General features: G+C 40.7%; 2 protein-coding genes and 1 long non-coding RNA gene across 3 annotated transcripts; 2 read left to right on the top strand and 1 right to left on the bottom strand.

The window, feature by feature from the left end:
• The first annotated feature begins 1,380 nt into the window (after positions 1–1,380).
• pex10 (peroxisomal biogenesis factor 10) lies at positions 1,381–6,311 on the top strand. The gene is made up of 6 exons (XM_022761691.1): positions 1,381–1,860; positions 2,522–2,602; positions 2,702–3,114; positions 4,226–4,392; positions 4,896–5,031; positions 5,594–6,311. Exons 1-6 carry the CDS (start codon positions 1,749–1,751, stop codon positions 5,660–5,662), a joined length of 978 nt encoding a protein of 325 aa, XP_022617412.1. The 5' UTR covers positions 1,381–1,748; the 3' UTR covers positions 5,663–6,311.
• A 2,916-nt stretch (positions 6,312–9,227) lies between these two features.
• On the top strand, positions 9,228–11,679 carry LOC111233803. Its single transcript, XR_002665627.1, has 5 exons — positions 9,228–9,489; positions 9,807–9,913; positions 10,314–10,397; positions 10,813–11,035; positions 11,505–11,679. It is a non-coding gene; the product is annotated as an uncharacterized LOC111233803 (long non-coding RNA).
• Positions 11,680–11,803: 124 nt separating this feature from the next.
• LOC111233798 lies at positions 11,804–13,969 on the bottom strand. The gene is made up of 5 exons (XM_022761696.1): positions 13,882–13,969; positions 13,684–13,775; positions 13,533–13,583; positions 13,112–13,306; positions 11,804–13,037 (listed from the first exon to the last, which is right to left on the bottom strand). The coding sequence occupies exons 2-5, from the start codon at positions 13,745–13,747 to the stop codon at positions 12,616–12,618; spliced, it is 732 nt and encodes a 243-aa protein (XP_022617417.1). The 5' UTR covers positions 13,748–13,775; positions 13,882–13,969; the 3' UTR covers positions 11,804–12,615.
• Between the last annotated feature and the right edge of the window lie 1,400 nt (positions 13,970–15,369).

Below are 15,369 nucleotides of genomic sequence, written 5' to 3'. Positions count from 1 at the left end.
AACTGTGATTTCATACTGTAGAGATGACACACAAGCATGCATGGTGATGTGTATGTGTTAGCAACATCCTGAGTTACTTCTGCTCTGCTCAGTCATCCAGCTCAAATATGGTTTATATAATGCACCTGATTTATTTAATCTAGAATCTATTAATCCAACAGAGCGACAGAAAACCTTTCCCTAAACTGATCGGTGCAAAACCTGAGTTTTACCTTCCTTATGTCAAATCCCCAGAAAGGTCCAATCTAAACATGTTAATCACAGCAGCTGTGATCACGAAAACGCTGTTACCATTCGTTCAAATCCTGTACAGGCTGATGCCTTGAAACTAGCTTAGCCAACAAGTAATGTAGATGATGTTAAACACCTGAACCTGCAAGTAGACAAACACAAGTTGCATGCAGCCAGTCAAGTTTGTGTCTTACCGTGTGAAATCTCAGACTCTCCCTGTTTGGTCGCTAGTAGTTTAGTCCAAGCGGCAAAGTGCTTCCCATACTATCCACCTTTAATCTGGAACAAGTTACAAGTAGCTCCCAAGTTAAAGGGAGGAGGGAAAGGAAAACCTCAGCTCCTCCCTTCACACTGAGAGCAAAGTTCAACTTCCTGGTGTGCAGGATGGTTGGACAGACTGTGCAAGAAGTGCCGAGAAAAGTCACAGTGAAAGGATAGGAGTGGGCTTATGAAGGGATGTTCTCTGTAGCGGCTATAGTACACCTGGCTGGCTCAGGGAGCAGCACTGAGGAGACAAAGAAACTGGTTCTGCAACTTTTCAGGCAGATCACAGCAGAGGTGCCTTGCTTTGAATGAATAAATGAATGAACTTTTACTTAGCCAGGTAGAAGACAGGAGGTGAAATATTGTAACAACAATTGTTATATTGCAGTAAATAAAAACGTTTTAGAGGTGCATTTAAAAAGGTACGTAACTTTTTCTTTTTTTTTAACTGTTTCACAATATTGGTCAGATGTTTGAATATTTATCAGGTCGTATTACTTATAATCCATTAAGACGGACAGAACATTTGATAATATTTTGACTACAGCTTGGCTGATACAGTTTCCAGGCCACTGTATGGGCCAGAATTAATTTATTAGAGGGTTATTATGGGTAATGTCAACGTGGAGGGAGTTTACAATCTACAATCAAAAACTTTGAGTTGGCATTTCTGCATTTAGATATGTGTTGTTGGGAAGGAAAACAACATTTTAATATGTATTAATAAGTAAAACATAAGCAAAATCGTTAAGAAATGAAAGGTTAACTCCTTATAAAATATTCTAACAGAAAATGAGCTTGTAATTCGTCCTCCTGCCAGTAAGTGGCGCTGTAAGTCATGAGGTTGAGTATCTGTTTGGTTTGTTTACAGGGAAGCAACTTCCCATGTGTTTCCTGGATTTAGCCAGAGACAGTTGAGAAGGAGTATCTTGATTTAACTACATAAAAATTATAATAAGTATTATAAGGAAACTCAGCACATATTCACATATAGGACACTGCGACGGACCGTCACTCAGCGGACACAGGTTAACTTACCTGTGAGCGGCGTGCTGTTTTCCTCGCTGTGTATGTTTCGCAGCCCAGTGGCATCTTGACTGTTTGTAGGCTGCATGGTTGTATTGAAGGGGACCGGCGAGTTGCTGTTTCTCTATTTGAAGAACTTCGGCCCGTGGACGCGAATATTTCGCCATGAACTGCAACCTTACTGCGGTTGTTAGAGCCTGACATCGCCTCCTTGGTGTTAGCTAACGATGCCCCTCGCCCCTGCAAACCAAGCCCAGTTGATTCGGTCCAGCCAAAAGGATGAGTATTATCAAACCTTCCTGAGAAACAACGCCAACGAAGCCTTTCAAACACTTGCTGGTAAGTTTCTTCGAATTTAACAAACTGAAAAGTTACATCTTCTTTAGCTAGCTTACTTCACTTTAGCATGTAACTTTAAAGCTAACTGTTTGGAAAACTCACTTTGTGTGCAACTTTGTGCTTAGTCGCCAGTTACAAAAAATAGCTTGAGCACTTTCCAGTCCCTCGTCAATTAGACAGATTTAATACACCTGGTACCAAGTAAGTCAGCCACTCTGAGTGTCAGAGCTTGTTGAAGGCTCCTGCAGCCCGCGCTGTGTTTTGGTGGAAATAAATGGCCCAGCATATATAACATCTGAATTCTCCAAATATAAATGCAACTGTCTATAAGATAAATGCAGAGTTTAAGAGTATAAGCTATTTATTACAACAACAAAAAAGTACGTGTATATGGTGGTACACGTTATCTAGCTGTTTTTGGATGTTTGTGAGACCCATACGTCTTTCCATGACTGTTTTTCTCAAATCAATAGCTCGCTACCATTAACACAAAAAGGCGATTAGTTTATTTCTTTAAATGTGGGTGTCAGTGAAGTGGTGTTGCTTTTTGAGCATAAGACAAGCTGGTTATCCTGAAAATAAAAGGCTGTGGTCCATCCAGGAAATTCTGCACATTTCTGAATATTAAAGTATGTTGAATTTTGTTTTTTATTTCCTGCAGGATCCAAAAGATGGCTGGACTGGAGGAAAGAGATAGAGCTGCTCTCAGACCTTGTATACTATGGTTTAACAACGTTCTCAGGTAGTTATTTACCAAAACAGCAGGAAGTCTGACTTATTGCATGTCTAATTATTTGTATTGATATAAGAACATAATGATTTGAATCATCCTTCTCTCCAGCTTACCAAACTCTGGGTGAAGAGTACGTCAGCATTATCCAGGTGGATCCCACTAAACAAAAGATCCCCTCCCGAGCAAGACGCAGCTTCTTTGTCCTCTGCCATGCCCTCTTGCCCTACCTCCTGGACAAGGTCCTGGTGTGCCTGGAGAATGAGCTGGAACGTGGGCAGGAGAGCGGCAGCGGTGTCAGGCGGCGGCAGGCGGCGGCAGGTCCCTGGAGCCTGGAGTCTTGGCTGAGGAGATGGATGCAGAGGGCGGTGGGACTGTTGTCAGAGCCCCAGAGGAGAGCGTGCCTGCCAGCTGTGTTTGTCCTCCAGCAGGGTCTGACCCTCCTGCACCGACTCCACGTGGCTCTCTTCTACATCAGTGGCTCTTTCTATCACGTGTCCAAGAGGATGGCTGGTATCACCTATGTAGGTGACTTTTATTCATATTTTGCAAATATTTCTCATATTAGACAGATAGAAATAGCACTTATTATATTTTTAATTGATAAACACAAGTATAAGCCATAAGCCATAGAGTGACATATATATATATATATAATCATGTATGCAGACATACTTCACTTAAATCAATGCGTTCACTATATTAAATGATATATAAGTAAATGTTCTTGCACTACCTCCATAATGCAGTGAGAGGATATTGTTTTCTAAGACGTTGGAGCTTTCCCACAAGTTCAAGTGCCGGTTTAATGGAATCTCTAATGAGCAAAACCTTGTTCACTTTAACCTTTTCTTCGCTGGAGTTGGTGTTTGCCCACAGGGACAGCTTCCATACTCACATACCTGCTTATATTCATTCCAAAATTTGCACAACTTGCATATCAAAAGATAAAGGAAATTGTGACAAACTCAGTCATGTCAGGTTCATACAGTAAACCTTGGAGATTTTCCCAACAGTGTTATAAAAGCTGTCATTTTATCCATAATATACTACTACTCCTCAATGACTCAACTGAATATACTGTATCCTGTTTGCTGTTTTTCAGCTTTCCAACATTTTGTAACAATTTTTCCTTACCACTGTTAGTAAAAATGATTGGACAATCATTTGACAAGGGCAGGCCTATTGTGCTGCATGCACTGTAGACCAACAGAGGAAGAAGTTTTGAAAAGTTATAGCTTTGAAAGTTATTGCTTGGACTTGGATACATTTACTAGTACTGTTACTACGGTTTCTGACATGACAGCGTGACGCCTGCATGTTCTGGGACTGGGCTCACTGACACAGAAATTTCCCTTGCTTTAAGGCCTGATATTAATAAAACCCCTGAATGCAATTCAACAGCAGCATGGGCTGCAGCATAACTTATTGCAGGACTGTTGCATAAGACTGACTTGGTTTTAGCTGTATGTACGTTATAGATTGCTGAGAGTGTGTGCTCGGGTTTTTTGGTGGCACCTCCCGCTCTCACAGATCAAAGACGTTTTACATGTTACATTTACATTTCTAAAGGCACTGAATACAGAATTCTGCACATTTGATTATCTTCTAAAATGTGTGTGTGTGTGTGTGTAGCTGCGTGTGATGGGGCTCAACAGCAATGATAGGACCATCAGGAGCAGCTACAGGCTGCTGGGAGCCCTGTCCCTGCTTCAGCTGGTCATCACTGTGTGTCTCCAGCTCAACAACTTCAGACAGAGACAAAGAGCCAGGCAGGAGTGGAAGCTGTACAGGAACCTCAGGTACAGGACCAGGGCCGGGCCCACTTACACTCCATCTGGTCAGGGCAGAGTTTTAGATTACAAAAAGATATCCTTTTCTACAGTAAATATTTCAGTGTTGACATGAACAGTGTTTTGTCAGTATTTTAAACCGCAGGAGTTGCATTTTTTTTTTATGATAAAGGTCAAATCTGCAACAACATACTATCACTATAAATCATAATTCTCCAGATGTAAGGGAACATGTTTGTTTGGTATAGGCACCAGCAAATATCACATAATTTTTTATATTTTTTCAGCCCTAACTTGAACAGACTTGTCAACAGTTAATTTGAAGTCTTTTGGGCAGGTCATTTATTTTGGTTTGCCAGCACTCAGCAGGTGAACCATACAGGATGCTGATCTAGAAACAGCCAGACCACTGCGAGAACTACTGGACTCTTTGTAATTGAAGCATAGTAGTAAAAGACCTACATGACATGACATGAGTTTAATGCTGAACTCTTTGAACTGTCTGTCTGCAGTCCTCAGCGCACACAGAGCTCGAGCCCCAAAGCTGCTCGCTGTATCCTCTGTCTGGAGGAGAGGAGACACTCTACCTCCACCCCCTGTGGACACCTCTTCTGCTGGGAGTGCATCACAGAGTGGTGCAACACGAAGGTCAGGCTTATGTTATGACTTGCTCAGGTATAGTGTGTTTACTGGCTGTGTACATCTACTAATTATTCCCCAAAACCAGTTTGCAACACAGACTTTTTAAGATAACAGCTTTTGAGGCATTATTTCCCAGCAGAGACATTTCTTGATGCTTAAGCCCAGTATTACCTCCTTTAGCCGAGTCATCCCCTGCGTTTCAACTGCAGCATCACAGCAGGTGATAACAGCTATTGTATTGTATGTATTCTTACTTACTCACGTATGTATTCTTACTTACTCAGATCCCAGTGTCAGTGTTTACTGATCACACCTACTGCCATATTGAAGCTGACTTCAAACCCATTACCTCCCTCTAAAACCTCAGTATTGTTTGAAAACAACCTCCTGAAAAACGTGGTGTTCACTAACTATTACTGAGCCTCTGAAGCAGATAGAAACGTGAAATTAAAACCATTTGAGAGCTTAAACCTTTGACTTTGATTGTAAATCATTGACTTTCCCCCAACATTCTCAGTTCAGTTCATTTTTTTTTTTTAAACATGTATTTGTGTGATGTTTCTCACAGGCTGAGTGCCCCCTGTGTCGGGAGAAGTTCCAGCCTCACAGACTGGTGTACCTGAGGAACTACAGGTAGATCTACAGAGCTGGATACTAAACACATACAAACACATCCTGCTGGTGGACTGTACTGCTTTGTAACACCTGTGCTGGCAGGCTGCCGCTCAGGAGCATGTGAAAACATAAACAGTGTTTACTTGAGACGACGTCTTGTAGCTTCTTCAGCTTCATGCTTTTTTCAGCTTTTTGTTAATTGATTAGATAAACGTTGATTGAGAATTTAATTTCGGCTTGTATCAGTCGAATTGTGTAAATATCACTAATATTTTTATTTAAAACTTGAACAGATGTTAATAAAATGCAGGGATGTATTAATACTTGTCTGGTTTCTGTTTTAGGTTGTTTTAAAATTGAAAATGAACATGGACAGATTTCAGATGTAATTATCCTACAGTATTTTAACATTTACAGATTACTGTACAGATTAACACTAAATTAAATAGATCAAGGCATCTGCATAGGCAGGACATCAGAGCAGTTGATCTCTCTCAGCATACTGTGCAGGTCCAAACCTGAAAAGGACTGAGCTGGACATCGAGACAGGGTTATCACGTTTAGCTCTTCAACGGCCCCAGGCTCCAAATATCTCTGGAGACCTTTAGACAGCTCCCTGAAACCCTCGCGACATAACAGGTCTCGATGTACTGTTGTATCTTGTAATGCCAAGATGGTCTGACCGTCACTGTCTCTGTGAAGAAAAACGATCGACTACCATTGAGTCATATATTCAGCAGCACACATGGGTCATGTGACGGCAAACATCTGGTCAATGATTTCCAAACCTACAGAGCACTGAAAATTAGTTTAGTGCTTGACCTCCCATGCTCACACTGAAGGGCTCGCTCGACCATAAGCCACCTGTGCCGCCCCACAGAGGCAGAGAGCAGAAACTACAGACACAAGAAAGTTCAGGCATAAATGGTTTGAACTTTTGAGGCTTTTACAGAATGGTATTCTTGGTAATTATTATGCATTAAAAAATTCAAATATTAACTCTGGGGAGGCCTAAAATGTGCAAAATAAAAGCTTAGTGGAACCTAGATGTGCCATTTTCAATTACACTTTGAATACCAGGGTTTATAGTTAAAGGCTTTTAAACCTATAACACAGCAGCTTTACAATAGGCTCTGTCTCTACACTTGCTATAGGAACACCTGAAGCTTGGCATGGCTCTGAAACAGCAGTACAGTGAGTGTTGAATGGAAAGCAATCATGTTCCAACCTCTGGCTGTTGTGGAGTTTAAGTGATGAACTGTGAAATCATATCTGGAACTGGAAGTCTTTATTCCTCCTGGCAGTGGGATAAACAGTGAGATAACTCATGAGATGTGCCGTCACATTTAGCTGTGGGCTGGATGTCGATCTGATTGCCAGTTGGCATGAGCCTCGCTGACACTCAGCCTTCACACGCACAGTTATCTTCATTTACATCCAGGTTAATATGGTTAACATTTTGTTGGCCTTTTCTAGATGGTGATATCTGATTTTTGGGATTTTTGGAAATCAAAGAGCAGTTATTGAAAATCACAGAACATTATAAAAACTGGACTTGGAGACATTAAAGGACACTGTTCAGACTATTTAGATGGTTCATTTTGTTGAAATGGCATCTTCTGTTCAGTCCACTGCTGGGTTTCTTCTGCTGTTTCTGACATCCACAGGGTTGACATTTGAGCAACAAAAAGAATTACTCATGTTACAAATGACAAAGGTTATGAACACCTGGGGCTGTAAGTCAAAAACATTCAAACTAACCTACACTGTGGTGCCGTTAAGCAAACCATTATATCCTCAACTACTGCAGAGACACTACTCAGTGGACTGTAGAAGCAGACTGGCTGTGAATGAATGAAATAAGTATTGTGTAGTCAGCACACCCTGCAGACCCTGCTGAAACCAAACAGATGCTGTTTAAAGGAGCATTAGCAGCAAAACTCAACATATTAATGACTTTTTACAGCTTTCTCGTGGCCCCAGACCAACTGCCAGCACTCAAAAGTGTTTACATCTAAACATTCAGGCCCAACACACTCTAGTGGCGTATTCTCTTTTCTGTTGACGATACGCCAATTCACTTACACTGCTGTCATTTTGGATAATCAGGTTTTCCCCTCTGTGGAGAAAATGTCTGATAGTGGGAGCAGATGCTGCCGGGGTAGCACTGATCCCTGGGCTCAATCATGTCTATTACAACACTGCGATGATGGATGTCCGCTGCTCTTCCACTTAGCCCTCCTCATCATTACGGCCAGGCACTTTGTTGTGTAATATGGCCAATTACAACCTGAAAAGAGTATTAATTTGAAAATATGAAACTTTTCTTTCCGTGTCTTTGGGGAGCCAGTGAGGAAAGCTGTGAATGTTGCTGGCTGCAGTGTGAGCTCCACCTAGTGGACACAGAGAAAATCTGTTGTTAGTTTCAAAACCAAAAGGATGCCAGACTGTCAATGCTGCTTTAAGGTTTTATCTGGCAGGTATGGTCTACCTGTCACGCTTCCTCACTCCTCAGCTCTGTGATTGTTGCTCAGATGCAGCCAATCTGGAGGTGTTTTATATTTACAGATTGTACATTTACTCATTGATTGTCAATCTGTTCACACATATAATTGAGACAAACTTACCTCCATAGACAGGAGATGAAAAAGTGTTGACGAGAGAAGATTGAAGAAAAGAGGAGGAAAGGAGAGCAGAGGTGGAGCAGATGTAAGAGAATAAGATATGCATTTAATATTTTGTACATCTTCACTTTCATGATCAGAAATATTAAAAATCTTTTTGTTTTATATTTTCTTTGCGTGGAGGACATTTACAGGGATAGAAGAGTGGAGCTGAGAGTGAAAGAAGAAGAAAAGGGGAAAATGAGAAAAGAGTGATCAGGAGTAGATCAAATAAAATACTGTTCATAGTATTACAGTACATGTGCATGTTGTTTATCCTATGATGCATTTCCTTAAAGAATTTAATATCGTCAGAGTAAATGTTCTTCTTTTGGCCTAATGTTCAGATAAGTTAAGACAATCACATGGCCTTGTTGTGCTCAGTTAGCAGCACATATTATTATGGTCTGGATTTAAATGTAGACTTGTCATCTTAACATTAAATCATTAAATCTGTGAACTCTACTCCAGCATAGAAACAAAAATAGGTTTCAAGATTAGTGATGTTGTTTATGCCAACTTGATTCTTCACCTATGTCATGTAAATTCAAAATAGTGCTATCATCACTTTTGCCTCTTTTTATGTGGCAGTAGTGAAAATTAGCCATTAACAAAATGTGTTGAGTTGTGGTTTCAGCATGATGGAGACAGAACAATTAAGATTAAAAAAATATGATGCAGACTCTGGATAGTTTTTTCTTGGGCAACAATCATGTTTTCCCAAAATGATGTACAAATGGCTTGATACAGTAAATAGTGCGTGTAGCAACTCTGAATGGGAGGAAACTCCCAGGAGTAGAATGAAGTTGGGGCTAAGGCCTGAATGTTTACAATGTCTAGCTCCGCCCCAGACTCCCCCAAACCTACCTGTCTGTCAACCTCCCACCGGCGTGCTTCGGCCTGCGCATGCTCTGCACTCCGACAGTCGCGGGTGAACAAGAGGAAGAAGATACATAGGAATGACAGAGGAAGTTCAGCCGGTTCCAGCTAAGGCTTTGACTTCAGCAACAGCTTGCACTCGTAAAAGGAAGACGGTAGCAGAAAAAGCTGCAACCAAAAAGAAACTGGAAAGTGCAAGAAGCCAAACAAGAGTCAACATTGGCGTCGCTTTTCAACAATGGCGGCAACTGAGGAAACAGAAGTGCCTGAAAAGCGACGCAATGGTGGCTGAATTTCTGCTAGACATGTAATTACCATGTTTGTTTTTGTTTTGGGGAGAGGTGCGGGTGTTATACTAACCTAGCTAGCTAGCTGTTTCATAAACTGTTTCAACATAGACCTACGTATGTTTGATAACGCTGTTGGTGTAAGCAACATTAGTCATGCTAGTAGACAGTGTAGCTAACTTCATATGTTTTCACATAACACTGCCTTGTATGTAATCTGTGTGGCCTATATGTTTGGCGATGTCTGCATTGTAGTTGTGTGCAGATGTCGTTTGATAGTATTTATCTAATGTCTGTAATGGCTGCGAGCGGGATGTTTGTATTTTGTGTTTTTTAGTTATGAGAAAGACTCCTCAACTTCCACACCTTCAAAAACACGGATTGATGAAACCACCACTTCTGCCCCACCTCCACCATTTCGTCAGAGTTTCTCCTCCTCGACCGGTGAGTGCAACTTTCTGCTGATCGAGACGGGGCTTAGCTATTCAAACCTCTTACAACCAGGTTGCCGGCGAACCGTTTAGGAACGTAAAGTGTTTGAGAAGGCGTAATTGCTTAGACCACTGCTGTCCTTCATGGGCAATATATTCATAAATATGCAAATTTCTCTCATCTGTTGCTCGTTTGTTTTACATACATCACAATATTGGTTCTAACAGTCATTCCAGCCTCCTAGTTGTGACCATTTCTCATTAGAAAAATATTCTTGAATTTATTATTCGTGAACCTGCGTCAATCAGCCAGACTTGTATTTCTATGTAGCAATAGCCCTGTGTTGTGTTGTGTTGTGTTGTACGTCCTATAAAGAGATTCAGATCTAATTATCTAAATGTCATTCTTATAGAGATGATGACTTCTCAGTAACTGGAATTGAGAAGTTGGAGAAAAGCAGCGCTCAGGACACAGCTATAAAGGAATTGGATGCAAGGTATGGTAACTGTAGTGACAAATGTTGTCATTTCCCAGCTACAAAGTGTACTACAAAGAGGTTGTTCTCAATGCACGCTGACTGAAGAATGTTCACAAGTATCTGTGTTTCAGGTATGTCAGCGAAGGTCTGTTTTCCTCTGTGCATGTGTTTCACTGTAATTCTACATTGGTTAATGCCACAAATTGTAATAGAGGAACATAAAGCACCTCTGTATTGTTTCCACTGTGTTCTCAGGTTCACTACAGAACTCGAGTCCTTTCACAATCATATACTAAGCACTTCAGCTTCTATCCACCAGTATACACAGCTTGGTCCTGTGCTGGCTGGCCTGGACTATAATCAACAGACCACATTAACAAACCATACACATCATCACAATCATCATTTCACTATGGTCACTCTCTTTTGCCAGATATGGCAAGGAGGTGTACAACGAGAAGAGGAGCTTGTACACAATCATGGCAGACAAGGGCTACCACTACATCCAAGACCTCTGCACAGAGGGCTGGTTGCCTCTAAGGAGCCTCAGCGCAGAACCATGAGGCTGGATGATCCTCGTCAGCATGGCCTTCTGCCAGGTGACACTGCCCCAACCACCCAGGAGCTGTTGCAGAAGCAAGTCAGCAGAGGGCTAGGTGAGTTGGGTGACATTCTTGTGTGCAAAATCCATATGGCTGTTATGAATAAGTCCAAAGTGAAGATTTATGTCTGCCACATACCATCCAAAGATTCAGAACCTCAGAACTACTTATAATGATCTAAAATACTGTAGTTACCTCAGCATGGCACAACCATATAAACAAGCACAAATATACTAAAAAATCACTGACACCATTGTCACCAAATGATTACTGACTCAATTACTGTCAAATTACTATAGATGGCAAAATTAATGTACAAATTTGATATAATAAAGGCCCTCTTCTATTTATGACCTAAAGTAAATATTGCCAAATACTTATACACTATAGCTATGACAGTGAAAACTGATATGTCACTTGATGAAATGCAGACAAACCTGTAGTGTTCTTTGACAGTTATATGGGTGTCTTTAACATAGATACAATTACTGTCATGTATGTAATTGTGATATTCTTTCTAAAGGACAGTCACTGCCAAAGCAGAAGAAGATTGCCACAGCGCCCACATGATGCCACATGCAGAGCCTCCCTGACCCGTCAGGCTACACTCATCTCTGCTTATGATCAAAAGTAAATATATTGTGTATATATCTTCTAGTATTTCAGTAATGTCATATATAATTTCCCCTAAAAATACAATAAACAGGTTACATACCACATTGGATTGTGATTTTTTTGTGTAGTATATAAAGAGATTAGAAATGGAGGAAGAAAAGGAAAAGACAAGCATCATTTTAAAGATTTTATTCAAACAAAGACAGAATAGATTGTGCATATAAATAATGCAAATAAAAATTAAAATATTGACACAAGTAATGTATAAAGAAAAATATTACTTGGTATTCCTACAGCCCTACATCCTCCTGGGAAAAGGACAGCAAAATACTCAACGTATTGAGTGATAATGCACACATTACTATGGATGAATCCTTGATATTGTCCATGTGGATCTGGGTACTGGTCACGTATTTTCCAGACACAGCAACTAGGGATAACAACTGTGACCCTGTCCTAGTGCTCCGTATTGTTACACAACAGTCTGTAAGCTGCATAGCGGAACTGCTTGCTGTTCTCCCCTGGATACCAGTCAAAAGTTTGGACACACTTTCCCAAACTTTTGACTGGTTCTGTATATGCTTCCATGTATGACAGACACAGAGAACAGACTAGGGACAAAACAAAACACATTATGGAGGGGGAAACAGCAGGGAAAACAATGAGAGAAAAGAGTGATAAAGGCCCAACTCAGTATCCTGTAGAAGACTGAGATGTGGTTAAAACCTCTGAAAAAACTCCCCTTCATTATTAAACAACCCTAAGTTGACTGGTAGATTGGAGTGTACTGTGTGTAGCAATCACTTACATCAACATATGTGCTGAAGCAACTTACTGTAGGACCTGTGTTTCCAAATGCTGTCTGAGTCAGAACTGAAGAGGAAGTACTAAAATCCTTTATTTTGCTTTATTTCTCTGGGTGTTTGAAGCATTCCGGTCATTACAAAGCATAATTACTTATTCAGCTTCTCTCATGTGATGGTTAAAAGTCTCTGAAGTGGAATCATATCCAGCTCAGTTCAGGTAGTGAGAAGTTCTGTAATCTTACTTGTAATTTTCATGAAGCCATATAAACAGAGGATCATCACCAGGGTGTTCCCTGCAATCGCATATACCAGCGTGGTGGTCCAGAAGGCAAACAGGTACATTGTTCTGTCACAGTAAGGCACTACAGTCGTGACACGTCGTGCTTGTGGAGCGTTCAGGTGCTCTCTGTTTGTCTTGCTGCTGGCCAAAGTCTGAATCAGTTTTCTGGAAGTCTGCTTGTCATTGATCATCTTGGTGTGGTTAAGGTTTGGACGGCTCTGGTTCCAGTTCTGCAGGATGAGGCCAAGCTTGTTGTCAGGTGCAGTAGGAGGGTAGATACTGGTGTTGACTGTGCTTTGGCTGGTGATGTTCTTGTTGTAGTTGGGTGGATATACAGAATAAACCTGGTAACTACCTGAGGACAGGGAGAGACTAAATTAATGAATGGATTACAGTCAACACGGTCAGAGACTCTGAGGTGTCACTTACCGTAGAAGAACCAGATGAAGGCAAACAGGACCAGGCTGAGGTTACACACAGTCCAGATCCTGCTGCCCGATGCTGCTGCACAGAGGAACTTTGGCAAGGCAAATAGGCCCATTACCAGCAGGGCCAATATCCCAAACAGCAGCACATACACTGGGATAACTGGCGCTGCTGGACACTCATACATGTACACTGCACCTGTTTACAAAGAGCCCAGAAGCATTTGAAAAACTGCTGTTACAAATGTTTAAGTGGAGTTAAGTCATTTATTTCTTGGCTATGGAAAATAAAAGTTGTATGATTTAATTTAACTTTGGTTTTATATTTGTATGCACATGATGTATAACAAATATAGAAATATGTTTTAAAAAATGTTGAAATGTCTCATTTATGAACAGAAAAGTTATTTCAGTGGCTCACTTACCAATCGTGATCTGAACAAGTGGAAAAGCTGTGACAAGGAGAATGGTGCATCCTGAAGGAGGATATAGAGACAATACAAATTCACTATTTATGAATCTATTAGCTCTTTCTTTCTTTCTTTCTTTCTTTGCTTTTTTTCTGTAGTTTCTTACCTGCAATAAAAACACCTGCACTGAACACGCTGGATAAACATTTCCATTGGAAGTTTCCTGCCATTCTGACACACAGAACAGTCTATGTTGATCTAAGGTGAAAGACAAAGATCAACTACATGACTACAGGTAAACAAACTGACGCTGCTTAATTAAAATACTTGTTAATGCGATAAACTGAAGAGGAAAGTGACTTACCGCCCGTCTTGTGCTGTGTTCTCTGTTAAAACACCTGAGAGTCAGTCGTCTGTGTCTCAACTCTTCAGTGTGTCTCTGAAGAGATGTGTTCAAGAAATTCATTGCAACACCTCGGGAGAAAACGTGCAATGGAGGATATTCCTCGGTTGAGTCAACATTACAGCAACACTAACACTTCACCACTACAACTGCCACCAGTGCTACTGCTGATGCTGAGAGTAATCCCAATGTCAGGAGTAGACATGAGATGGGAAGGTTTAGATCAGGGGACTCACGCAGAGGTTCTGAGAATACAACTATGGATGCATAGTAACAACTTTAAAATGTATGTAAAAAAAAAAAAGAAAGAAAAAGGAACTAACCAACAATTAACTGCGGCACTGAAACTCAAGTATTAACAAAGTCTGTAACTATGTGACATTTTGACAGTGACTTAACAATTCATTTCATTCTGTGAGGGGCCCTTTTCTGAAGCCGGTAGCTCATTCATGAGACTGATCAGACCTAATATATGCTCTCCAGATCGTTATAATACTTTATGGTCCCAGTAATATCATTGTGTACATTTTTACTTAAGTAAATGTTAAAGGGAAGTAACAGTAATAATGGGGACACAGCTTACTGCAGTCAGTTTCATTAGGTATCTGTCCTGTACTGATGACATAATCTGCCTTTGACAGCGTGTTTGGCCTGATGCATGTTCATATTTTGTGCAGAAGCAATTTGATTGTTAATGTGCTTTTATTAAGTACAACAGACTTCAAAGGGTATTTTACAACTTCATTGTGATGAATTATGTGCTGGACAGCTGCAGAAATCTCAAACTAACTTTGTTGCAGCAGCTTCACACTGAGTTCACACAGATGCCTGGTGTTTTATTGCTTTTATATATGGCTTTTATTACCTTTATACATTAAATTGTTTATTGCTTATCAGATCAAAATTGTTTGCACGTGTGGATTAATGTTTCTCATATTGTATACGTAAAAAAAAAAAGATTGCTCTCAAAGGTGTGAATGACTCAATGAATGAGTCATGCTTGATCACATGACCAGTCACATGACGTAAGTTTAGTATGTGCATATTAATGACTAATATATGTAAATTTTTTGGCGAAAAAAAAGGAATCTCCTTTGAGGTGGGAATGCTTGTGTTTTCTTCACATCTGTGGGAGGCTGTCATTTGTTTCTGAGGCTTGTTCAGTGTTTCGCTTCTGTCTGCGCTGAGACTGTCACCAACATGAACCATCAACAGGTGTTAAACACGGTTTATGTAGGTGAAGCAGGATGTTGGGGGACACCTGAACGAGCTTCCTATCACCGAGACACGTCGTTTCGATTCCCATCGCGGTTCTTGATAAATACTCATATTTTATATATAAACTTACCGCATGTTTTATATTAACTGGTGATGTAACGTTTTTTTTCCCACGAGGTGTGGTCACATGCCCCACACACACACACACACACAGGTAGTGTACGGTGAATG

This window comes from Seriola dumerili, unplaced genomic scaffold (genome assembly GCF_002260705.1).
Source record: "Seriola dumerili isolate Sdu_G_001 unplaced genomic scaffold, Sdu_1.0 BDQW01000425.1, whole genome shotgun sequence".
Lineage (NCBI taxonomy): Eukaryota > Metazoa > Chordata > Actinopteri > Carangiformes > Carangidae > Seriola > Seriola dumerili.
This window is presented reverse-complemented; position numbering and strand designations above follow the sequence as displayed.